The sequence below is a fragment of the Mesoplodon densirostris genome, chromosome 9 (genome assembly GCF_025265405.1).
Source record: "Mesoplodon densirostris isolate mMesDen1 chromosome 9, mMesDen1 primary haplotype, whole genome shotgun sequence".
Taxonomy (NCBI): Eukaryota; Metazoa; Chordata; class Mammalia; order Artiodactyla; family Ziphiidae; genus Mesoplodon; species Mesoplodon densirostris.
This window is the reverse complement of record NC_082669.1, coordinates 25,437,313-25,464,506: the sequence shown is the minus strand read 5'-3', so window position 1 is coordinate 25,464,506 and position 27,194 is coordinate 25,437,313. Positions and strand designations below refer to the sequence as shown.

General features: G+C 44.1%; 1 protein-coding gene across 1 annotated transcript in view; it reads right to left on the bottom strand.

Annotated features, from left to right (window-relative positions):
• Positions 1 to 27,194, bottom strand: part of HECW1 (HECT, C2 and WW domain containing E3 ubiquitin protein ligase 1) — a 249,871-nt gene that overhangs the window by 40,270 nt on the left and 182,407 nt on the right. The window contains exons 15-21 of the mRNA XM_060108182.1: positions 21,241 to 21,346; positions 20,222 to 20,318; positions 13,959 to 14,042; positions 13,448 to 13,557; positions 8,536 to 8,656; positions 7,678 to 7,791; positions 6,700 to 6,852 (exon numbers count right to left, since the gene is read on the bottom strand). Coding sequence (XP_059964165.1) covers positions 6,700 to 6,852; positions 7,678 to 7,791; positions 8,536 to 8,656; positions 13,448 to 13,557; positions 13,959 to 14,042; positions 20,222 to 20,318; positions 21,241 to 21,346 — 785 coding nt within the window. The remainder of the gene's footprint in view (positions 1 to 6,699; positions 6,853 to 7,677; positions 7,792 to 8,535; positions 8,657 to 13,447; positions 13,558 to 13,958; positions 14,043 to 20,221; positions 20,319 to 21,240; positions 21,347 to 27,194) is intronic.

The window sequence follows — 27,194 nt, the reverse complement described above, 5'->3', positions numbered from 1 at the left end:
AGAGGCCTCTCTGCCCATCTCTGGGGTACTGCCTGGCCTGGAGGTGCCAGTGTGAGAGGGGGCGGGCACTGTGTCAGTAACAAGCTGGACCTCATGCAGAGCTAAGTGCAAAGCTCCCAGGGGACATGCGTGTTTATTGCCGACACTGTAAGGGCTTTAAAACCAGAGATGACAAATAAAAGTGCGACCTTTGAGCAATTAATTGCACATGGAAGATACGAGCCCTCTGTCTTAACGGCCCTGGTACAAGGAAGTGGCTGGTGTGGCTTGTGGAACAATTCTCACTTAGGCACCCAATCGTCAATGACGTGTTATTTTGAACACCTCAAAGTGCCAGGCCTGTGCCGGAGTAAAATAAGACAGACCCATCTCTGCTTTCATGGAGCTTACTCTTTAAAGGGGACACAACAGACAAAACAGAGTGTGGGACACAAAAGGAGGGCCAGTGAAAAGATAAAGAACCAGAATAATAATTTACAAAATGACCTCTTCCAGCCATACCCGAGCAATGTTTCCATCCTGGGTGATGTTTAAACCTGTAAAGCTGATCAGTTTTCTCCCTGTTTATTTCTGGTCTGCAGGGCCTCTCTGCAGAGGGAAGAGGAGGGCAGGGGCCAGAAGTCACTCCCCTTCCAGGCAGACTCCCGCCCTGGCCTGTCCTGCATTAGGGACAACTTCTAGCTTTACAATGTCAAGGCTGTGACTGTGATGAGCCCTGTAATCTTTTGGTCTCTGTTTTCTTATGAGTGATGTGTTGGTCATAGTAAGTGTCATCTTCCTCACAGCCCACGTGGATCACGGGATAAAGGGTCCCAGGGGGGAGTGAAGAAGGAAGGAGGGCCAGGCGACTACATCTGAGATCAGCCGCAGCCTTGCCCGCCCTGCCGGTGGGGACTGGCACCCGGTTGGGCAACAGAACTGAGAACTCGGGAGTCAGGTTTCTTCAGTGGCATCGACCCCTGGCTGCAGGAACCACAGTGACAAAGCCTCAGGCAGGGGTCTCAGTGCCCACTTGCTGCCCACACTTTGTGTAAGGCCCAGAGTGACTTCATTCAGGTGCTGAGCCCTCCTGCGTGCCCTTTGCCAAAACGGCCCAGCACTCAGGGGCGCTCGGTTTTCTTGTTAAGACCATTTGCCCCAAGGTGCAGGATGGCTTGTAGGAAAATACACAGAAGGAATAACTGCAGCATTACCATCTGGTTGAGCCACGCACAGCCAAGCAGGGCTTCCCATTCAAAGCTAAAGCAGGCTCGTACCCAGTGGCTCAAGTTCTCTCTGTGTGGCAGTGACGCCCAAAGGAAACCCTCTTCCTTCCCCCAGGACCTCTGAAGCACTGATGAGACAAGAGTCTGACCCCACGTGAGGGTCGTGGTACCATCTGGGACCAGGGCTGACTCTGCATCCTGGCTTTTCTGCCAGCCCAGGGCTCAGGGGACTGAGGTTCAGAGTCAGAGCCTCGGATCAGAGGCGAGGCCCCGGCTCACTTCATAACAATTCATCATCCAATGTTGAACTAAAAGGGAGCTCTCACCTGCGTGAGCTCTGTTTAGATTGCTAGTTGTTCAGAAAGGTACCTGCCATTTTGCTTCCGGGCTACACAGCAAATATTCTCAACGTGAGTGGGAACCTCAGTGGGTGAAAGTCCTCACGTCCTTTCCTTTGCAAAGACAGAGGGTAACTAGCACCTCTGGGCCAGGCACTACGGGCCTTTGTCCTTTATAAAGGATCCATCCAGAGAACTTTGCTAATCCTTAAAACATCCCTGTGGTTTCCTTCCTCCAAGCGCTGAAGTGTAACAGACATATTGACACGGCCTGCTCCAGCCAGAGATGGTCAGAGATAGCAGAGTCAGGACGAAAGAAACAGGGGCTGGGCAGTTGGCGAGGTGCCCTCCCTGGTGGAAAGTGACTGAGCAGGCCAGAAGTCCAGCGTTTCTCCTGTGCTTCTCATCAGGCCTTTGCCTGTGGCCTTCCCCTGCGCCTGTGCTGAGACACGCTGGATCCCAAGGTTTCCTCCAGAATGCTGGGTTCCCTTCACGCCGCCAGGGCGCTTACCCCCATGAACCTCTGCCACCATCCAAATGCAGCTCCCTTGGTCATCTGAACGCTCTCCCTACCCTGATGTCCTAAGCTCTGCCTTCCCAATCCTGGGCTCTGAACCCCTGGGGACCCCTTTCTATTGCCTGCACACCTCCTCTGGCCTCCACCTTCTCAGACTGCCTTCTTCGCCCTCGGCAGGTCCTCGTCGGAGCACCTCCTTCTCTGTCCCATTCCTCCCAGGCTGAGCACTCTGGTCACTCCTTCTTCTTTTTTAAAAAAAATATTTATTCATTTATTTGGTTGCGTCAAGTCTTAGTTGCGGCTCACCGGTTCCTTAGTTGTGGCATGCGAACTCTTAGTTGCGGCATGCATGTGGGATCTAGTTTCCTGACCAGGGATCGAACCCGGGTCCCCTGCATTAGGAGCGTGGAGTCTTAACCACTGTGCCACCAGGGGAGTCCCTGGCCACTCCTTCTTAGCTCCCCCCAGGGACCTTTGGCTCTGCCCGTTGCTGACACATCAGCATGGGCCACCTCTCTGCGAGCTCCCATCTCCTCCAATGGCTGAGCCACTCCGGCTGTGTTGATATCTCTCAAACTCAGTTTCCAGCCCAGCTCCCCTCATGCTCCCCAGGGCCATATTCCAGTTACATACTAATATATCCATGTGTATTTATAAGGGAAACTGCAAATTCTATGTGTCAAAGGGTGAATTCCTCATCTTTCCTCTAAGTATCATCTATTTCACATAACTCCCATCACAGTGAATGGTCCCAATCCATCGCATGGTGCAACCAGAAACTTTGAACTTATTCTATATTTCTCTCTCCCCCTCACCTCAACATTAAACCAGTGAACCAACTAGTTGTCTCTTCTCCCTCCGAGAAGTTCCCAAAGTCAGTCCCCTCCTCTCTCAGACCCTGCCTCTGCCTCAGTTTTGACCATCTGTTTCTCCCCAGGACGTATCAACAGCTTCAGAGCTGGTCTCGGCTCTTTCCAGCCTTCCCTCCTCAAAATTTTCCCCACATTACAGCAAGATTTACTTTTTGAAAACACAAATCCAATGATAGCATTCTCCCTATGGGATGAGACCATCTGCCTCTTTCTTCGTCTCCAGCCTCATTCCCACCACAACCCCAAAGGCCATTCTTGGCTCTGATCCATCTACACTGCTTGCCGAAGGCTCTGTTCCCTCCCATGCCTTTCGAGTCTTGTTTCCAATTCTGGATCCTCAAAACGTCTTTTCTCCCCTTCTCTGCCTAGTCTCCTACTCAACTGCCCCTTAAGGCTTGGCTCGTATACCCACTCTCTCTAGAAAAAAAAAAAAAAGATGGCACAATTATCCCCTCTTTTTATGAGATCCCCTGGTTTCACTCCCCACTCCCCCACCCCTTGCCTTGGGCTGAGTGAGACATTTTCCCTTGTGATTTAATACAATTCCCAGTCTCATATATGCATCTTGGGGGCACTCTCTCTCTCAAACACACACACACACACACACACACACACATTTTATGTATGCATAACCTGGCATTTAAGATATTGTAGTAGAATTATTGATTTACTCATGTGCTCCCCCCTTGAGGGAGGAGATATCATTCACTTCGTCTTTGTATCCTCCTAGTACATAGCACATGCTTGATTTACAATTGCTTAATTAATGAAGGTATCCCACAATATCCAGCATAGTCCTTCCTATATGCTACGATATTTGATGAAAATATTTCCTGACTCCAATTCATGACCTTCAAGACACCATCTTAAATTTCATGCTCACAGACTAAGAGAATTAAGGGATTATAGGAAGTATAATCTGTGTACATATATATTCTTGTGGCATGGGGTACGGCACTTTCCACTGCTGGGATGAACCCTGCCTGAACGTGACTAAGTTAGATGTGGCCTTTGATTCTCATTCCTAAGTCCCCTCAGTGGCCACTTCCTGCTCCGCCTGCCCCATCTACGTGTTTCTGCCTCCCAGGTTTCATCATCCCTTTATTTGATAAGTTACAGGAAAAGGAACAACAAAGGGCCACATTTGCTTCTTCACCTGCGGAGAGTCAAGAGACCCACTGTAACACTTGATGCAGACACGCCTGCTTCAGCTCAAGAACTTCAGAGCTGACACATGCAAATCAGTGAAGTTAGAACACACCCTCGCACCATACACAAAAATAAACTCAAAATGGCTTAAAGACTTAAATACATGACACCATAAGCTCTTAGAAGAGACCATAGGCAAACATTCTCTGACATAAATCGTACCAATGTTTTCTTATGCTAGTCTCCCAAGGCAATAGAAATAAAAGCAAAAATAAACAAATGGGACCTAATCAAACTTACAAGCTTTTGCACAGTAAAGGAAACCATAAACAAAATGAAAAGACAATCTATGGACCAGGAGAAAATATTTGCAAATGATGTGACCAATAAAGGCTTAATTTCCAAAATATATAAAGAGCTCATACAACTCAATAACAAAAAAGCAAACAACCCAATAAAAAAAATGGGCAGAAGACCTAAAGAGACATTTCTCCAAAGAAGACATCCAGATGGCCAGTAGGCATATGAAAAGATGCTCAATATCACTAATTATTAGAGAAATGTAAATCAAAACTACAATGAAGTACCACCTCACAATGGTCAGAATGGCCATTATTAAAAAATCCATAAATAACAGGGCTTCCCTGGTGGCGCAGTGGTTGAGAGTCTGCCTGCTGATGCAGGGGACACGGCTTTGTGCCCTGGTCCGGGAAGATCCCACATGCCGCAGGGCGGCTAGGCCTGTGAGCCGTGGCCACTGAGCCTGCGCGTCCGGAGCCTGTGCTCCACAACGGGAGAGGCCACAACAGTGAGAGGCCCGCGTACCACAAAAAAAAAAAAAAAAAAAAAAAAAATCTACAAATAACAAATGCTGGATGGGGTGTGGAGAAAAGGGAACCCTCCTACACTGTTGGTGGGAATATAAGTTGGTGCAGCCACTGTGGAGAACAGTATGGAGATTCCTCAGAAAACTAAAAATTGAACTACCGTATGATCCAGCAATCCCACTGCTGGGCATATACCTGGACAAAACTATAATTCAAAAAGATACATGCACCCTTAAGTTCATAGCACACTATTTACAATAACCAAGACATGGAAACAACCTAAATGTCCATCAATAGATGAATGGAAAAAGAATATGTGGTACACACACACACACACACACACACACACACACACATACATACAATGGAATACTACTCAGCCATAAAAAAGAATGAAATAATGCCATTTGCAGCAACATGGATGGACCTAGAGATGATCCTACTAAGTGAAGTAAGTCAGAAAGAGACAAATACCATATGATATCACTTATATGTGGAATCTAAAACATGACACAAATGAACATATCTACGAAACAGAAACAGACTCAAAGACATACAGCACAGATTTGTGGTTGCCAAAGGGGAGAGTTGGAGGGGGAGGGATGGATTGGGAGTTTGGGATTAGCAGATGCAAACTATTATATATAGAATAGATAAAAGATAAACAACAAGGTCTTACTGTATTGCACAGGGAACTATATTCAATATCCTATGAAAAACCATAATGGAAAAGAATATGAAAAAGAAAAAAATATAGATCTGAATCACTTTGCTGTAAAGCAGAAGTTAACACAATGTTGTAAATCAACTATACTTCTATAGAATAAACTCTAAAAAATGAAAAAAAACAATAAAAGAACTTCAAAGCTGAGAGTGTTTGGAGAGAGAGGTCATGGGCTGTAGCTGGCAGCCGTAGCAGAGATGGGTTGTTCTGTTGCCATAAAACCAAAATATGGGGATTTGGGCCATACGCCCAGCAGGCCCAGGTGTTACCCGAGAAGCTCCCTTCACCAGCAGCCCCATGACACATCATCAATAAGCAATGTCAGACAAGAACCCACATCAGCAGTTTCTGAGACTTGTTTCCCTCCTCATGGCAGGAGCTCCTGCAGTGAAGTCAGGGGTACTTTTCAAGTCAGGTGTGGTGGTGACACAGTAGGAAAGTGCAGGCATCCTTGATGTCCCATGCAGCTTTCTGGAGACTTCTAACACCCATATCTGAGGTATCTCACCCACAGAACTACACAGAATTGACTGATACTGATCTTCTTACTCATTTCAGTAAGTGGCAATTGGTGTCTCAAGAAGAGAGGACCAAAGAGATTGGATTTTCAAGTCAGAAGGATGCTGAGAGATCATCTGACCCAACAGACTTATTTTACAGCAAGATGCAGAAGCTGATGGCCACAGTGTGAAAGCCATTGGACCAAATCAGAGAATTTCCTACAAATACCTTCAAGAAGCCTCTGCAGGGTACTCAGGATTTTAGTAGAATTATCAACATTCAGAACTTATGTCTACTTACCTTCACATCTCCTCAGAAGGCAATGACAGTATCTTACATCAATTTGCAGTTGATAGGAAATTTGCATGTCTTTAGTAATTTATTTTGTATTCTGAGTGAAGACTGGCAGAGAACCTTTGCTCTAGTGCCTTGTTATTCACTCCCATCAGCCCTCATGATATCGGGCCGCTGCTCCAAACACAGCGGCCCTCAAGAAACACCACTGTCTTCTGACTAAGAAAGACCAGAACTTTCCAACATGAGAAAGTAAAAATTCCAGCTCTTACCATTCAAGATGGTTTTCTACAAATGCAGACATGGGGCTGATCTGCACGGTGTAGGTGTCATTGGCGGAGTACTCGAAGAGTCCGTAGTAAGGGTTGAAGAGCTCCTGAGACAAAAGGAAGAAGAACTCTCGCGAAGGACCACTGTAGTCCAGGCTGCAAAGGAAGCAGAGGCCCGGGAAGCTCATTACGTGTGAGAGGCCAGGGACCTGTCCCTACGCAGGGGCTAGCTTGCCCTTTCAGAGTCAGTGCTAGGAAAGCAGAGAGCAGCCTCTGCTCTTTACAGTGGATCCCAAGGGAAGTATAATTGGCTGTAGAAAATGAGAATGCAGTGACTGGTTTGGGAATGATGTCCTTACTAGATGGCCATGCACCAATGCTATGGCAGTGTTCCTTAACCTTTGGCCTCGATCATATCATACCTTTTGGATTAAACACACAACTGGCCCATTCAAAACAGGGACTTCATTGTAGGAGGTACAAAAGAAATTCCTGTGATGGTGCATGTGTGCATGTGTATGAATTGAAAACACTTTCAAGTTCATTCTGCTATGCCCTCCTGGGTGGGCGTGCCCTACACGGTTGAGATGGCTTGCCAAGAAATCACTGAAATTATATGAAAAATTTGGTATGTAGTTATATATGTGCACTCTTGGGGGAAGAGTTCTTTGATCAGAAACTCAGAAGGGTACCCACATGAGAAAGTAAAGATGCAGTAGTTTAGGTTTGTAGTTTTGGCTTATACTTTGACCATGTGACCTCAGACTCTAGAACATGCCAATCATCTTAGGCTTTTAGAGAACATGAAACCTAAAGATTGGCAACACCTGGAGAGAAAGGCCTCCTGGGAGGACATGATCAGAATCACCTTGGGGCAAAGGCTTAGAGACATCCTGCTCCTTCTTGAGAAGAATCACCCAGGATCTGGGGCCTCTGGTCTACCCACACTAAGGTGTCTCCATAGAAGTGCCGGTGCCTCACCCCTCCTCTCCAACAAAGGTGATGTAGAGCTTGTTTCGCTGGAGCTCCTTCCGGGAATAGGCCATAACCTGATTGAAGGTTCCCTCCAACAGGTGGTCTCGCCGAATGATGAGCCTGGAAAGGAGAAGTCATGTGGGTGGTGAGCGGGTGCTCGGGCTCCGATGTTAGGGAGTGTTCTAGGCGAGCTGTGGGGACCCAGGCTGATGGTCTCATTGCCTAGCCTCTCCAACAAGGTATAGATTCCGTCAGTTCAGCTATGGCCTTATGTTGACACTCTTTTCAAAACCAGGAAAGCACAAGGACAACGTGCACTTTCATAATGGGACACATTCCGTCATGTTGGACTACCTTTAGGATTCTTTTTGATCAATTCCAAAAAGAATCTCTTAAGTTGGATTCCTGAGTTTGGGTTTGGCTTTTCAAGATGAAAATAATAAACCCAAAGTGGAAAAAGACCACAACTCTTTACTTAGATCCGAAGATCAAAGCTATTTGACTAATGAGTAGGTAAATTTGTCCCAAGAATATGTAAAGGGAAACATATGATTTTTAAATTTAGTTCAAGATTCCTTGTTTTCTGAAAAGGTCTACCATTGATTTTATATATGGTTTTGTTTGAAATCTACTTTTCTTTCTCCCTCTCCTTCCCTTCTCTTCTCTTCCTGCCTCCCTTCCAATTTCTTAACTTCCTTTCTTCTTTCTTTCCAACTTCCTAACTTTTTCTTTCCTCCCTTCTATGAACATGACTGATACTACACCATGGTATCCAATCTCCAAACATATATTACCAAGTTATAGGGGAGAAAAGGATAGAAACATCTACCATCTGAGTTCAGTGCCAAGCACTGGAGCACTCACTTAATTTTCCCTGGACCCTGACCAAATCCTTTGGCTTCCAGTTTTCGGTAGAAATTGCGGAGCTTGGCCTCAAAGTCTCTCCTGTAGGGTGAAGGGGCTCTTGCACTGGCTCTCTGTAAACCTGCAGAGAGAAGCACACAGGCTGAAGGTCATCATTTTTTATTGAAGAACAAATATGCAGGGCAACGGAGGAGAAAGGGCCAACCAGAAGCACATTCCTGCATCTTCGTGTTTTCCTTCTCCAAGACATTTCCCTTCATTTCTATCACTCCCTCAGTTACTACTATATTATAATATAATAAAGAGAAAACTGAATTCTGATGACAATAAATATTTATGTCTTCCACTCCATTTCAAGTTGTATTTCTCTTCAGAATACCTTGATGAGCATATTTCTTGGCTTAGTTATGCTTGAATATTCTAAAACAACATAAATCAAACTAGACTCTTGTAAGTTACTATAAGAAGTGGTTCTAACTATAATGAAGCAAGTAGGATTGTAATATATGTGTACTTTGTATTTCTCTAACTATATTGATGCTAAAATAAATATGCATGTCAATTAGGCCCCAGAGCATGCAGGAGTTTATATCAGATTACCTTGCACTATAAAAGCAAAATTAATAATAAGAATATTATTAATAATAATTCCTTACTCTTTACAGAAGAGAGTTTTTGTATCACCTAGAGTGCTTTGTAGATGCTTTATTATCTTTATATACCTTTTAATGAAAAAAGGAATGGACAAAATAACATTCTTCTCTAAGTTTCACAGATGGCTATGATCATGGTTTGCCTCTTCAATAACTATTTATTAGTTTATATTCCAGGTACTGAATTTATAATCTAGATAAAACTGATACAACCAAACTCACAGAAATGAGAATATTATTATAAGTTGAGGTGATTCCTACCCATGAAGGAAAGGAACTTAGTTCTTTGAGATCACAGAATACTCTGGCCAAGTTCAGGAAGGCTTCCCTGGGGAATAGCTGAAGAATAAGTAGGCATGAATTAGATTGAGTGAGTTAGGAAGGGCTTCCACTTAACTTAAGAGAAGAGATGAGCTGGGAGAAGAGCAATCTAGGTAGAGGACCAGCACATGCAAAGGTACCGTGGTAGGATGGAAAATGGTGCTCCAGTTTATCTGGAGCATAGGGTGTGAGGACCAGAGTGATGCAAAACAAGCCTTGAGAGGTGGGCAGGAGGCAGATCAAACAGGATAAAGTACACTGTATTAAACAATTTTGTTTAATGTTAAGCACAACAGGAAAGCCATTGTGTGGGGACCAACGTGATATGTCTTGAGTTATGAAAACCTTAGTCTTTCTGCAGTAGAGAGAAAACACCAGAGAGGCCCAGAGTGGATTTAGACAGCCTGCATTGTACTAGGGTGGTGTCAGTGGAGATGAGAAATGGGACTACAACAAAAAAAAAAAAAAAAAAGAAGAAGAAGATAGATTGGAGATGTGTTTAGGAGGCAATGAACTGGATATTGGTAGTGAGGCCCAGGTGGGTTTCAGACATCATAATGGAATGGCCTGTGGTGACATTCACTGAGATGGGGACAAATGGAAGAAGCACAGATGGGTGAGATCACGAGCTTGGTCTCTGATGGCAGTACGCTTGGATGCTTGATTGGAAAAAGACATAGCTTGAGAGAGAGGAGAAAAAAACCTGGCACAGAGTCTTGAGGATGGTAGGAAGGGAAGGATGAGTCTGCAAAGGTGGCCAAAGACGTAGATGAAATGCCTACAGCTTGTGTCCCAGAAGCCAATTGAAGAGGTGACTTAAGGGGAGGGGCCATCAGTAGTGTTAAATGTGGCTGAAAGTTCAGGAGGAGGGCTGAGAATTACCCATAGGACTGGGTGCCCAGAGCTCACCGCGACCTTAGTGAAGACGCCCCCTCTAATGCACAGGTGTGAAGGGGGGGAGGTGGGTGGCAGCATTGGTCGGCTTGTAAGATAGGCAGCAGGCATTTGAGACAGCTTCTGTCTAAGGGCTTCAATTTTCTCAGTGAAGGAAGAAGGCACATCATTTGGCAGGAGAGACCCAGGGGTTGGAAGTTTGAGAGGAGCAGCAACGTTTGAAATAGCAGCAGAGAAGAGCGTACGTTTACCAGGGAAATGTGGTTGAATTTTCTTCTGGGTGTTTAAGGTCCATGTGAGGTGGAGAGATGATTAATTTATAATTGATAATCTGCCTTGTCAGGTGAATTTGCCCAAGAATGCCTGACTACAGATGTAGGGGAAGCAGATAGTAAGGTGACCTAGGAGTGGAACTCTGTAAATGAAATGGAGAGGATCGGGGAGCTCAGGGCGTTGTCAAGAAAAGATGAACCAGGGAGCCTATGCTGGATGAGGGAGAGGCAGTTAGAAAGGAGAGGCGTCCGTGAACTGGAGGTCCTGATGAGGGTACAGGGTGGTATCGGGGAGAGCAGCTGAATAAGCACGTTGGATGGGCATAGGATGCTTGAGTCAGTGACGTCAGAGATGACAACAAGGCAGGAAGGGGATTGTGGGACCAGTGGTTGAGGAGGAGGAGGTCAGGGCAGACAAGGAAGCCCAGAAACTGGGAGGCCAAGGAACTGCACGGGTGCCCTTGTGGATGCTGATGTCATCCAGGATGGTGGAAGGAGTTGGGGAGGAGAGGGAGACGGTGAGATGGGTGCCACAGTCTTCAAGAATGAGAAAAAGGTCGGTGGATGACAGCAACTAGGGGCAGAGATACAGCTGATCTGTGTTAGCAGGAAGGCACACAGGGCACCAGCGGCACCAGTCTCACCAGCGAGTCCTGCAGCATCTGAGGTGTGGGGGGAACCAACAGCCACCACTTGAAAAGGAAAGAGTCTGCTGAAATACCCCGTTTCAGGATACAGGTAGAACTAGAATACAAGTCTGTAGGTGCAAGTATAATTTTCTGCCATCAGATTACAGTATATTTTATAATACAACTTGCATTACTGCTGGTACTACCACTATGGCCCATGGTCGCTACGATGCATTTTTCTAATAATTTAAGCTTTACAGAGTGCTTTGGCATGTATGATTCACTATGTTGCCCCAGGTAAATGTCATGAAGGTCTAGAAAAATGGGAATTGTAAAGTTTAACTTCAAAATATCTGGTTTACATAGTCTAGGACCCCAAGGTCAAAGCTAGGAGAGTAAAGAATTAAGCACTTTGAGAGCGTGAATTGGATGATTCTTTGCATTCATGGTGTCAGTAACATCTGTATCAGGAAGGTTGATTCCTTTTATAAAACTTATCCAAATAATTCGCAGTGAGCAAGTAACTCTTTGACTCCCTTATTTTTTCTATTTGCAGTATGATATCTCCCCCGTGTAATGATACTCTACATACCAAAGGTACGTAGACACTCTACTGCCAAAGGTTTGGACCAAGATGTAGACACATTATCAGGCTGGGACCATCTCTACAACAAGATGGCAGATCATCATGCAGACCAACAGGTCCCCCAGATGGAAGGGTCTGCTCCCCAGAAGGAAGTCATCCTGTGCGCACTGGAAACAACTGACTGTCCTGATGCTGGCTCTGACAAAGCTCCTGGTCCTCCTTTTCCCAAGCCGTGTCATCTCAGCTATGCTGTATGTCAGACACAGCACACGTGGGACATTTCCTCAGCAATGCTACTGATACACTTGTTTGGAGGAAGGCATAACAAGGAGATACTGACTTAAAAACAGATTTTAGGAATTAGCGAAACTACCTCTAAGAGATAGTTCTGAACAACATGACGGGGGTCATTCTGAACAAATGAAAAGATATTCTACTTTTAGAGACCTATGGCAGTATTGAGTGACACTAGCTGAATGAGACATCCCTTCTGGGGGACAGAGCATATTGCTAAATTCTGTTTTTCTTCTCCATTTCCCCCTGGCTTCAAAAGCCAAGTTTGAACTCTAACTCTGGAGGTCATAAGATAAGAAGTTACTAAATTTTTCAACTAACTTCCTTTACTAAATTTTAAAGTTATAAAAATAGATTTGGGTTGGCCACAAACACCCATGACAATGTGATCTTGTAAACCAAGACAATGGGGAAAAACTCTTAAATATCTGGATCCCATTTGGGAGTACGGATTTGACTGAAGCTAATTATCTTGACGAACCCAGGAAATACCAGCTTCTTTTTTCGCTAAACGGTTCAATATATATTTCCTCATTTGGAATGGAAAATACCCACAAAGAACATCATGAGTTCTAATTCTAAATTCATTCTAATACACAAAGAAAACTTCAGGGAAACAATTTCACATCATGTTAAAATCTTCTTTGGCATCTTCATGGGGGCATACTGGTGGTCCCTAGTAAGCACGTAACCTAGTAACTCCTTTACAACTTAACAGAAAGTTACTCAAATTGGTATCTAATAACATTCTGATTCATGAGGCAGAATGTTCCAGAAAGGGCTCTTCCCTTTTAAATGCTCAGAGAGTGTGTTTTAGAACAAAACAGTAATTTAGAGCAGGGGTCCATAGACTTTTTCTGTAAAGGGCCAGATAGTAGATATTTTAGGTTTTTGGGGCCATATGGTCTCTGTCGCTACTACTCAGCTCTGCTGTTGTAGCATGAAAGTTGACACAAAATATATAGATAAATGGGTGTGGCTGGGTTTCAATAAAATTTTATTGATAGACACCAAAACATGAATTTCATATAATTTTCATGTCATGAAATATTGGTTTAGTGAAAAATGTTTCCAAATCATTAAAAATGCAAAACACATAATAGCTTGGGGTCATTACCAAAACAGGTGGCACTGTGTCAACACCCAACTTAATGTGCAGATGATCAGAAAATTGAGAGGGGACTAAGGGAGAGAGGGCACCTTCATCAGGTGGAAACACAGGTGGCCACTTGCACGAGACAGAATGCCAGACCCTCAAGTTACCTGGGGAGTTCTGAGGTGATGAGCAGGGTGAACAGCGGGGAGAGAAGCTGTACCCAGGGTGGAAGGCAGCCTGCAGGGGGACATAGGACATAATCTCTTCTTCAAAGAGACTGCAAAGTAAAAGAAAAAATTAAGAAGTTAGTTCTCTGTCCATGAGAGAATGTTCACAAATTGGGGTAAGAGTGGTTACAATTCTCACAAGACAACGAAAGCACTTAGATTCATTTAGATGGGCACATTCTGGCATGCAAACTCTCCCTGTTATTTTAAACCCTAATTAATCCTACAACAAGGTCTCCATCAAGTACCATATGTAGCTCTTGATACCCCAGTCTTACATGTAGAGAAAGAGGTGAATAGCAGGTATAAGGGTGGGAGCCCTACTTCAGTTGCAGCCACTAGAATATTCTAGAACAAGCAACGAGTGTTTCAGTCTGGGCTGTCCTGGAGAACTGCCCAGAGCAGCTTTTCCAGTTGCTTTTCCAGAACTGTTTCAGGCTCAGCCCCTTACCTCAGCAAAATGACTAGATCTGCATCACAGGACAACTTTTCAAGTCCATGATTACCCTCGGTCCGAATGTAATGGATTTTCTCCCTAGAATAATGTGGTAAGGAAAATAAGAATTACACACTGATGCATAAGTTAAGGAATGAACCCCATTCTGATCCCCCTTTCTCTTCCAATAGGTCTGAGAAGTGATGTTCTAATGTCCAGAGTATTTCGAGGTATTTAAGTTCATATTGCAGGTTCCCATGATGCTCTCCAAGGGATCACTTTTCCTCAGACTCACACGGGGACAGAAGCCAAGGAGCACAACACAGATAGGTCCTCAGAGAGTCACAGAGTTGGGAGTGGAGCTGGGGAGGACTGTTGTGGGTTCATGGCATCTTGGAAGCCATGGGAAGAAAGAGTGACGAGGTGTCTCCTGAGAAACCTTATGCCTGATGGAAAATGAATTAACTCCACACTGGGTCCAGAGAGGGTCTGGCCCCAGAATACATGAGAGTCTCCCAGGTCAATTTGAGTATAGGCATCAATTTCTCTCTGTTTAATTACAACTCGTGCATTCTGACTTTTTCACAACCTCCAACTCCAACCTGGCAAAATAATTCCAGTAAGTCTATGGATAAATAGCATTTCTTTTGATCAAATGAACTTTGTAATGTGCTTCTCTGATATTCAGATATTCAAAGATTACAAACACTATGGCCAAGAATCATTCCCTTGTAGGTATGCTTCAAAGAAGTTAAAAGTTTTTCCCCTTTCTTGAAGAGATGCAGCAGAAATCTGAGAAGACTTAAGGATTGATTTTTTAAAAATATTTCACTTTTTTCTTTTTTTGTTTAAATTTTTGAGATGATTTTAGAATCACATGTACTTGTAAGAAATTAATAAAGAGTGGTCTAGTATACCGTTTAAACAGTTTCCTCTAATGAAAGATTAAAAATAAATCTATTAATAAAAATACTATAGATACAACTTTTTTCTCTCTCTGATTATAGAAATGTGAATCCAAATCTTCATCATAACTTGCAAATTTTCAGGTAAAAATACAATGAACCTGACCTTTTGGTGTGGGTATTTTTAAGAAGAGAAACTTTTTGGCTTCTACAAAGATACACAAAATGGGATTAAACAGAGAAATGCACTGTGGTCCAACCTGAAGTTATGGGTAGAGTACTGTTGCAGTAAATGCTATTTCCAAAACCTGTGGGTGCTCATAGTGGCTCCTCTGACCAGGGACTTGGAAACTGGAGCAGACCTGTCCACACATCATTTTTCAGGGAGGAGGTGGAAGCCTGGCCAAGGGTACAAGCACCAAGCCTCCTTCACCAGCTGCTTCTCCCTCCACGTCTCTGTGCCCTTGACTCTGTGTGCCTGAGCACTGTCCTCCAATCCTGACAGCATCTCACAGCCCTCTTGTTTGGAGGATTCTCGTGGACCCTGTTCCTCTGGTTTACCAACTGCAGCCCCACAAAGGACTCTCAAATTGATGTGTTCCCCCAGTGGCAATGTCCCTGGGGCAGGTCACCCTGCTGCCCCAAGGGACCTGCATCTGGGCAAGCCCCTGGTCTCCTTGCCTGGGGAAAAAGGGAGAGAACATTCTAGGGGGTCACTCTTTATTCCCTGGGTTCCTGGGGAAACAAAGTCCAAAGAGAGTCAAGTCCATGAGGGCAGGAGAGCACCCTTCCTATCCACGGGAAGTGGCACCCCCTGTAGTGGTTCTACCATCACCCTATCTACTCAGACCACATACACATATCAGAAAGCCAAGCAGAGTTTTCTGAGAGTTTTGGTTGCTCTTCATGGGACATTACACCCTCTGTCATGTATGTGAAAATCTCATGCAGACCTAGTGTTCTGAGGGGCCTCCAAATGTCCCTGAGTCCAGACCAAAGGCACTGAGACCTGGGGGAGATCTCTGAGGGTGAGAATGCCAACCGCCTCTCTTACACGCATCCCATCAGGAAAACTCCAGTGTAAAGCTCCCCTCAGAGCTCAGGTCAGTAGAGCCACCTGCCTCCTTGCCATCCTGACATCTTCATTTGTGGCCTCAAAGACCTTAAAACTCAATATCCACAAGGAAATCCTTGCCATCCTTCCATCACTATCACTCAATTCTGATCATGTCCTTCATGGCCCATAATACAATCTATAGCTATATATTTGGCTTTAAAAAAAGTCACACTTGTCTATTATCTGTCTTCCTCAATAGATAGTAAGTCCCATGAGAGTAGGACCGATGTCTGTTTGGCTTAGATACTGGGTACACAGCCCTCACACAATCCTGATTCAGAATAGCTGCTCAATAAAAGCACTAGTTGAAGGAACGAAAGAATGAATGAGGACTGCTACCATGACCCTTAAACTTAACAGATGTCATTAACCCCTGGGTTTTATGCCTCCGCCTTCCCTCTCCCCATGTGGTTTCCTTATGCTTCACTACTTCTGCTGAACACAGCCTTCTGAGAAGTCATCCTCCACCCTCTAACCCAACGACTGGCTTTGCAAACCCAAGACAGTGGATCCATGGCTCCTGGAGAATAGCCATGACCATGGGGTCATGGTCCCCATGTGGGAACCACAGAGGAAGCAGTAAGTTCTTCCTCTGGGCAGGGTCATGGGGAGGGGAGGTTTTCCTTTCAACTGTTGGATCTTTAAAGTCAAGCTGACTCACCCTCACACCACATCTAGGTGCAGGCAGAGGCATAGTCATAGGCTCAGTGCCCTGTTTTTTGGATTCTTTTTTTTTTTTTTTGCGGTATGCGGGCCTCTCACCGTTGTGGCCTCCCCCGTTGCGGAGCACAGGCTCCGGACGCGCAGGCTCAGCGGCCATGGCTCACGGGCCCAGCCGCTCCGCGGCATACGGGATCCTCCCAGACCGGGGCACGAACCCGTATCCCCTGCATCGGCAGGCGGACTCTCAACCACTTGCGCCACCAGGGAGGCCCCTGTTTTTTGGATTCTTAAAGCCTGACACCCTGAAGAGCAAACTCTTGCTCCTGTTCTGCCTTTTTGATTCCATGACCTCTTAGTCAGTTTCTGATGCCACTGTGGGCTTTCTGTTTTTGATGAGCTCTTTGGGTTTTCAACCTGGTGTCTACAGATCCTTTAGGATCCATTAACTGTTTGAAATTATATGCAAAGATTTATGTTTATATATGGAGGAGAGTCTATAAAAGCTTTCATCAGACTCTCAAAGGAGTCCTTAACCTTAAAAAGGTTATTAGTTTCTACATTAATTTCCAATTTTTTTCCAGTTCCAATATTCCCTAATTCCAAGTCACCCACATCTGGATAATCATAATTGTACAATTCCACACTGCAAAAAAACCCCCGAAGTTTCTTAGATTTTGTTATAACATGATACTACACAACAGTGCTGAAATTGTTTACTTCCCTCCAGAAACATATTCCACTCTTTTACACAGGGGATTAATTTTATTACTTTAAAAATGATTTAAACAGGACTCTAGGGCCTTTTGGGAGCTCACATTTCTCCCAAAAGTAAGCAGTGAACTCCTTATTTAGTGGTAGAATCTGTAACGTAAAAATGTTCAAGAGCAGTGATGTGTCAGAAAGTTTTCAGGTAGTACAACACCTCTGAAAATCCCTTGGAAATTCCCTTAAATTATGAGCCAGAGAGCTCATTCGTGAGCCGGAGAGCAGCCCACGAATGGGCCGAGTATGGCCCTGCCTTCCGGGGCACAGTAATAAAACTTGGGCAGAGTTGACCACAAGTGGAAGTGATAATCAGTCAAGCTAAAGTCCTTTTGTTCACTCAAAAAGTAATCAGTGTTTCCTATCTTCAGAGTAGAGGAACCAGGCTCTGAGGCAACAGTGGTTCAAAGACCAAGAAGATACAGACCCTCTGCCCTAAGACACTTCCAGTGTTGTAGGAAGACATTAGTACATGGTAGAAGACAAGGGTTAATGGAAAAATATCTTAGAGGTACAAAAACAAATGCTATTAAATCAAAGCAAAAGAACTACTAAAGTCTGCCTAGATCACCGAGATTTTGCGTTTGACTTGAGCCTTTAAAATGGGTTGAAATGCCTTTAAGAGAGAAGCCATTCCAGGAAGGGTGTGGGTAGGAGAGGGCACAGGCTGTTTGTCGGTGGTGGAAGACACCAGAAGGAAGTAAATACGAGCACAGGATGGTGGAGAGTTAGATTAGAGCCAGTCTTAGGAGACTATGGAAATTGTGCTTAGAAATCTTGACTTTATTACATACATAACAGGAGCCATGGGAAGCTTTTGTCTGGGGGCATTATTTTGTTGGTATTGAGTAATGAAACTGAAAGTATTTGTTTATGAATTTTGAAATTCTGGAGAGAAAAGCTGTAGAAGTGTCTCAATATAGTTCATCTAGTTCTTCAACTGCAATGAATTCCACTCTTATGAGAGAGGGTTTCCATCTTTCCTTAGCACGAGCTCTGATGTAAGAAAGATTCCATCAAAACCAGTTCCTTTTTGGAGAGGGAGCTCATAGTTTCATAAGGAACTGAACAAAGAATTCCCCCCCCGCCCCCAAAACCCCATGTAAATAAGCCAATTTTATTAGTTGGTGCATTTTTCACAAGTTCTCTAACTATGCTCAGATTCCACCTCCCTCCCCTTCCATGAAACGAAGGTCTTACCCTAATGGGTAGGCAGGAAAACTGCAGCAGATCTACATAAATAGCCTCTTTCATATGGCCTCAAAACCTCATGAGGTGGGCAAGAGTCCCTGAGTCACAAATCTGGCCTAAACTGCTCAGTGGCCTGGCTAGGGTGGGCAGAGCAGGGATTAGAAGAAAGGCAGGGCTGACCAGAGGCCCTGCAAGGGTGAGGGCCAGCGGCCCAGTCTGGAACAGGGTGCCAGCTGGCCTCCTTACTCACTATGAGGTTAGTATCACATGCCCGTCTCTGCCCTCTTCCTGCTATTGTGTGGTGTACTTCCTCAAGGACCAACTTCCAGAGAGGGTCCTTAGCTGCTCTGAGGTCCCCTGAAAGAGAGTCTGAGAGCCACTGTGGTGGCCAGCCCTGAGGTTACTCCACGGGAAGCTTTTATAGTAGAATGATAGGGAGTATCTACTTAAGAGATCCCTGCCAAGTCCGGGAGAGAGATGATGAGGATCCAAACCTAGGCCATGGCAGGGAGAAGAGAAAAGAAGGGCTGGAAGAAAGCGAGGAGATAAATGCTTAGATGTGAAGCTGAAGAAAGAGGGCGGAATTGAGATGATGGGCATTTGGGAGGATGGAGGTTCTAATTTGCACAGAGTAAAACCACAGGGAAAAGAAGTGTCAATGGGGTTGGTGATGGAGGGGAAAAGAACAGTGAGTGATCCATCCTGGCAGGATTAATAAAGATATGACTAGCAAAGAGTTTATTTTTAGGTGTTGGTGACTCACTGAGGAGGTCAAAGTAGAGGATTATAGTTGTCAGCCAGATTCAAAAGACCACTGGATGGGAGGTGAGGAGTTAGGGGCAGTCACTGGCTGCATCCCTGCCTACCTTGCCTGGTCCTTTATACACAAACCCAGTGAAGCATCTTAATGGTGCCCACATTGTGATCCTGTTTCAATGATGAGGAGGCTGAGGGTAGAGGATTAAATGACATGCCTCCATCACTGGTCCCTAAGTGCTGGAGCAAGTATTCAAACTCTGAGTGGACACACTTAACCATTGTGCATCTCCAGCTTTTGAAATGCTGGGTAGTACTTGAATATCTTGGTGAGAAAGTGGGATTTAAGTTCAGAGGATATTTTCTCTTTTCATCACTTTGGGTGGCTTTCCCTTCCAAATAAAGTGATTCAGAGTTTCAGAGACACCCATTCAGAAAGGACCGTAATGGACATTAGGATTTAAGGTGTTAGAACACACATGATACTTTTTGTTTGCTGGTTTATTTTTGAATATAGTCATCTAATATCTGGTGTACCATCAGACAATTATATTCTTAAAACAAAAATAATTTATATGGTGCTTTACATAAATAATTTTTTGATGAAAACTATTTTGCTCCCTTTCCATGCTTCTCTCCAAATCAATGGAAATCATTTTAGCATCGTAAGAATAATAGGTAACCTGGCATGATAACTATCTCTGATTGCAACACTTTAGAGAACATTAGAAACCCCTGGATCCTTCATTTTAAATATTCAGGTTATAATTTAAATGCATGAATAAAACACATCTTAAGTGTCTGCCCTCTCTCCACAGAGGCTGCCCCACCTGGAAAACCAGCAGGAGAGACCTGTAGGTAGAGGGTGGTAGACAGGCCCCTACCTGAGTGTGTGGTTTCTCGCCAAACTTGGCTGACGCTCTTGCAGCATTTCAAAAATGTTTGGCTGGCGAAGAAAAGCCACAATCTTGTCATTATATGCTGAAACAGACAAAAGCACAAGTTGTGGTTGAGTCTTCAGCCCAGAGATAATTTTGCTCATGATTGGAAAATGGCAGCTAGATACCAGGATTTAATGGAGGAGTTGAAAAGGCAGGGAGCAAACTCATCAAAAAATGTAAGCTCTTGAGGGTTTTTTCTGTGACATAATGGTATGATTATTTTTAAAAGATCAAACCCAAAGTGAACCAGATCTAAGTTAATTATCTTTAATATTCTAGGAACTTAACTGGGTGTTAATTCATCCCCTGGTGAACAGATGGAGAATAAAATAGATCTTCCATGAGGGGAGTACTACTCTGTTCTTTCTGACTTCTCTTGTCATTTTGCCATAGTTATTATGGCAAAAGATTCTTTATGAGTTCAAAGAAATCCTTTTCTGAGCACTTGCACTTATGACTTTGGCCATCCACTGATTTCCCAATAGTGATAATGAAAACATCCAAATCCATTTAGACTCTCTCACCTCATTTCCCTTGATACAAGTGGCATGTGTTTTGGAAAGAGGTAGCTGAGGTTAGGAATGGAGACTGTGCCAGTTTATCCCCAGACATGCATGGGAAGAGAGGTCTAAATTAAAAAGTGCATCTAAAAGCAACAAAATCCGTCACCTCATTTAAACTATGCTCTCCTGGGACCCAGCTAACAAATCACTGAATGGAATAAACAAGGTGGGGGGAATGACGGTCTGGAAGAGAGGGGAGGGAAGAGAGGCAAGGGGAGAGAGAAGGACAAAGTGAGGAGGAAGGGAGAGGGAAAAGGGGCAAGCAGGGGATGGGAACAAAGGGTAGGGGAGTGGACTATACCATAAGAGCGGAAAAAGAAAACACAGAACCCTGAATATTAAAGGAGTCACGATAAGAAACACAAGGCTATCCAGGGGTTCACAAAGCGTGATACATACCCAGTGGCAGTGACTCATGTTGATGTTGGCTTCGAATAGCAGCTACTAGGCTGTGTCCTGGCCTGGCCAGTAAAGAGGCTCCTCTGTTTCTAGAGACTTCTGAGGCCTAATTGCAAAATAAAATTGTTAGCGTTAGAAATCTCACCCATTTCAGATGATCTTTGGAAACTAATTTTTCAAAACGAGGGGTAAAAAGGCCCTGACATCACCTAAATGAAAGAAGCAATGAAGTTATAATCCTCAAAGTGATGGAAAATAAGCAAGTTAAAAAAAATGACTCAGTAGAATGGTCATTAATACATTAATACACTGAATAGACTAAGAAATATTTCTCATCAGAAATATGTTAAAGAGGTGTAAATAAATTCTACATGAATATTATTGGTAAGGTAGGTTTATGACCTTCATCTCTAAGAAGCAGCACTGAACTTCATAACTGAATGTGGAATGGGCTCATTTTCTTAAATAGTGTTTATTACACTCAAATGGCATTTCTTTGTTTAGTGCCTATTCTTCCGTCCACTGTGTTGGCTACTCTTCACATAGTATCTCATATCCTCACAAAATTCAGCAAGATAAGCATTATTCACTCCCATTTACAAATGGGGAATCTGAGGATCAGAGAAAATTAAGTCTTTCCAAAACTTTCAACTGTAAGAGATAGAACCAGGATACTTACTGATGACTGACAGCAAAGAATTTTTTTACTTCCCCATACTACTAACCTGCATCCAATATCTTGGTTTGGGTTGGACATTCTGACATAACTTCATGGAATATGGAATTTGCTTAGCTTAAAACTGATATTTGTGATGATTAACTTTAATTTAGCTTGATTTAAAATTTATATAAATTCCCTACGTTCTAGAGCATGACAGTGAGTTTCTACCATGATTCCATACATATTTTGCTCCTTAAAGGACCCTCACAGGGTAAGCTATTTAAACCAAGGCACCCCACTGGAGATTTTCCACATTGGAGTACATTCACCAGATATACGGGGTTTGGTGTAGATTATGACTCATTCTATGATATTTGGCAAAGTAGCCAAAATAGGCTTTAAAATATTTAAGAATTTTGAAGATGATATTGTAAGATACTCATAAAGGGCTCAAACATCCAGACAGAAAAAGGAAAGAAAATTCTGAGACCAGAATTCACTCACACAGAATTCAGGAGAGGTGATGAGCTCCTATGCTCCAAACCCCAGAAAGGCCCAGGTCAGTCTCAAAGTGGTCACTTAAGACTAGGCCACATGTGATATTGCAGATGACAAAGTAGGGCAGATTACTTAGGGTTTCCTAATTACAGAAATGGTAATTGCTGGCTTTCCTTTAGGCCCTACTTTCATGTCTCACACAGACAAGAATAACATCTTTCGTATGAGATGTGCTACCAGTTCGCTATCTGTATGTGGCAGTCTTTGAACTGCTCTTCTGGAATTAGTAGGGATACAGGTCCATCCTTTTCCTCTCCAGATCCCTCTCTTTGCCCATGGCTCACTTGAGGGACAAGGGAATAGATTTTGTGCCACTCTGGGTGACTTCTCACTTTGATGCCATTAGCACCCAGCTCTGTTCAGTGGGTGTAGCCAGCCACTGAAATTTATTATTATTTTTTTATTATTATTATTTTTTTTTGTGGTATGCGGGCCTCTCACTGTTGTGGCCTCCCCCATTGCGGAGCGCAGGCTCCGGACGCGCAGGCTCCGGACGCGCAGGCTCAGCGGCCATGGCTCACGGGCCCAGCCGCTCCGCGGCATATGGGATCCTCCCAGACCGGGGCACGAACCCGTATCCCCTGCATCGGCAGGCGGACTCTCAACCACTTGCGCCACCAGGGAGGCCCAGCCACTGAGATTTAGATGCCAGTGCTTCTATAACAGCACTTTCTGGTTATATGGTTATAACACAAAGTGATGAAAGAAAGGTTTGCTGATGGCTTACATGCAATAGTGAGTCTCATATTTCTTTTTTCTCCATGAATTAATAAATACATAAAGGCTTTCCGGGACTGAAATATCTCTTTTCCTTCAAGGGAATTGTGTCAGTCCGCCTTAATGTGTGTTTAAAATATTTTTTGATGCTGTAAAGACAGGAATCTCAAAAACCACTCAGTTGAAGATTATCCAAGTGATGAATTACAGAGAGAAATTGGGGAAGCAGATAGATTTTTTTTTTTTTTTTTCGGTATGCGGGCCTCTCACTGTTGTGGCCTCCCCCGTTGCGGAGCACAGGCTCCGGACGCGCAGGCTCCGGACGCGCAGGCTCAGCGGCCATGGCTCACGGGCCCAGCCGCTCCGCGGCATATGGGATCCTCCCAGACCGGGGCACGAACCCGTATCCCCTGCATCGGCAGGCGGACTCTCAACCACTTGCGCCACCAGGGAGGCCCAGCAGATAGATTTGAGAGCGGAACTCAAGAAGGCTTGGCTGTGCACTGAACCTGGGTGATGCCCGCAGTCACACCCCGAGCAAAAGTGGCTAATTGTCAGTAGTTGCCTGGAAATAAGGCTTTGAAACAGGAAGAGGCTCACTTCTCTTCCTGGGGGGACATAGGGAATTCAGGTGTTGCAGATATGCCTTAGGGAAAACTGGTGCCTACTTCTGAGGTCACCTACTTACTGGCAAAACTAAGCCAGATTGAAAGACTTCAGAAACAGAGGAAGGTCAGCTACTTTGAAGGCAGGTGACTGGCTGAGGGATATGCCATGAGTGAGATGGAGGAAACAACACAGGGTAGAGCTGGGGTTTGTGGGGTCCCCGAGCCATGGAAGCATCGGCCAAGAATAGAGGAGGTGATTGTAAACTGGTATTGGATGGCTTACAGGCGAGAGAACCTGAGAATGGGAGGGCTGAATAGAAATGTGCTTCTCCAACCAGGGGCCAGGAATTTACAGGGATGGAGACAATTCAGGTAGGGCTAAAGAAGGCTCTAATATTCTAAGATTGGGTAGAACTTGGTATGTACTAGGATCTTTGTGGCCCGGAAGTGGTACTAAATGCTCCATTTTGAGGGATGTCTGACATCAACTGAGTGACTGATTCGGATCTCACTGCAAACATGATGCTAACATTTGCTTTCCTAACTACTGAAAATACCTAGAAGAATGGACTTTCTATTTAAAACCAAGATGATATGACTCACTGAATTCCCTAGAATTTGACACTTTTTGTCTTACTGGGGTTTCCAGGCAGGGCTGTGTGTGTGGGTGAGAGGGTGAGAGAGAGACAGAGAGAAGAGAGCCCCATGTGACTACTTTTAAAATTTCTTTCCCTTTTGATGTTGAGATAGCTTTAATCATAATTGCAAATGTGCAAACTTCAAACATTTAGCTCTCCAGACAACACAAAATAGATATGCTCAGAAAATAGTTTTCAGTGACTGGTAAACAAGCTTCTCTTCTGTGTTGTAATTTGGAATTGTAAATTGGTGGCTTTAAAAAAAATCTGTGATTGAAAATTGTAGGTTTTAGACTGAATTTGGGTTAATAATCAGCTAATGCTCTCTTGAAAACACTGGAGACCGGATAATAAAAAATAGCAAGTTCAGAGGAAAAGCCCAAGTGATGAATCTACGTTCATCTCTAGATTCCTTTTGTACTCTAAAAATGGATCATTAACAAAGTTTGGAAAGAAAAGAGAGATCTATGTTTGAGTTTTTCAACATCTTTATAATAGCGAAAAGTGGGTGATAAACATAATGCCCAGAGAAAGGCTTGAGTTAAATTATGGCAGATCCATATGATAAAGTATAGCAGAATTTTAATGGCATAGCAACTTTCTACAATGTACTATAATGGTAAAGGAAGATACAGAACCATAGACAGTATGATTCAATTTTTTACTTCTATGTTCACCAGGAATTGTCTCCAGATGGGGGACTGTACCTGCCTTTTAACTTCTTTTCCATCTGTGCTTGTATTTTCTACACTCACTATATACCATTTATAATTCAAAAGTGAATTTTCACAGGTGTCTGAATTTTACAAACTTCCAAACAAACCTGTAATCAAGTATAGGTTACATGGAATCAAGAGGAAAACGACCGATTTTAAAACACAGTGCAAAAGTTACCCTCCCCAAAGGCCAGCTTCCTTCATGATGGTCTCTGTCATCAGAGCTGATGGAATGACTTTTGTCATAAGAGCAGCTCACTGCAAAGAATGACTCACACTGACTTCTGCTTTGAGAGTGAAAAGTCAATTTCCTTTCCTGCCAGACTCCTGCCCTTTCCTTGAGGCAATTACTGTTAAGCATTTTTATATGTACCCTTCCAGACATTTTCTATCACTAATGATTTTCTAACCTGACCAAGATAAGGGGGGTGAAAGAAATTAACATTATGTGTTCTGTTATCCTTCCTTATTAATGTTAATTTATACTGCAAACTGCAGTATAAACAAGACAAAATTTGACCTTCCGTGATTTCCTTACTGATAGAGAGATGGGATCCAATATTTATGGCCTTATGTGTTCCTTCCATCTATCTATGTCCAATTCCATTTGGACACTATGGAAGAAACCAAGCCTGTTTTGTTGGTACTTAAATATATTGCACACAGATGTGCCACTGTATTAAAATGCATGTTAGGGCTTCCCTGGTGGCGCAGTGGTTGAGAGTCCGCCTGCCAATGCGGGGGACACGGGTTTGTGCCCTGGTCCGGGAAGATCCCACATGCCGCGGAGCGGTTGGGCCTGTAAGCCACGACCGCTGAGCCTGTGCGTCCGGAGCCTGTGCTCCGCAATGGGAGAGGCCACAGCAGTGAGAGGCCCGCGTACCGCAAAAAAAAAAAAAAAAAAAAAAAAGAAATGCATGTTAAAGTGTCAAATAATGATCTTTTTATCCATAAAATCATATATTCCTGATAACTGCTTTCAGAAAACGGCCTGAACAATTTTCAGGTGAGGTAAAGGCTAATTCAAAAGATGTTGAGCAGTGTCTCTATTAATAACTTATTGTTGGGGTTTTGAGGGGAATTGTTACCATTTAGGATCTTGAATATAGAAGCTGATTTTTTTTTTTGGCCTCGCCGCACGGCATGTCGGGGTCCTAGTTCCCCGACCAGGGATCAAGCCCACGGCCCCCTGCAGGAAGTGCTGAGTCCCAACCACTGGACCTCCAGGGAAGTCCCTAGACACTGATTTTAATTCCATCCTTAAATGCGATGGATAAAACAGATCAACCCCTGGGCAACACTCAAAAAATGGCTCACAAAGGTGAACAGAAGAAAAAACTGGTTCCTAAAGCTGAGGTCTAAGAAACATCTATAGTGAATTCCCCATTGCCCATGAGAGGTGACACAGAAAAATCGCAGATTATGGAAATAGTTCACTGATATTCCTGAGTCTCATATGTCCGTCTGCTTAGCTGTCATTTCTAATCGCCTTTCGTGTTGTTTCCATACTCATCATCAACTTACCTAAAGGCACACCTACCAGCCTCCCCACCTGGCTTTCCTGCTCATCTTACCTGTGAGCTGTTTCTGGGACTGTGAATCAAGCTTCACAGACTCTAAGAACCACAGAGCTGGAAGGGACTTTAGTGGCCATCCAGTCCCCTTGTCTCCAAATGCAGATGGGGAAACTGAGGCCCCGGAAAGGGAAGGAAGGCTCAGTGACACAGAGCACCTCTGCGGAGAAGCCACAGCTGGGACTCCCATTTGCTAACCCAAGTCCCAGGCACCCCTTCTCCACACCCCTCGACTTCCCTGAGGTTTTGCTGTCTCTTTGTCACCCCATCTTAGGGCCTCATCACCTTCTACCCGGTCTGGGGCAGTGGCCTCTCATGGTCTTTCTCTCTCAAATCTCTCTGTGCCACAATTCTGCCTCTTCTTGGCCATCACTGTCTTCTTTAAAAATATGAGTTTACGCTGGACTGGGAGTTGGGAAATCTGGACTTTGGTCCTGAACTCCCTGGGTGACTTGAGTTTTTGATATTTCAGTGTACTTGAC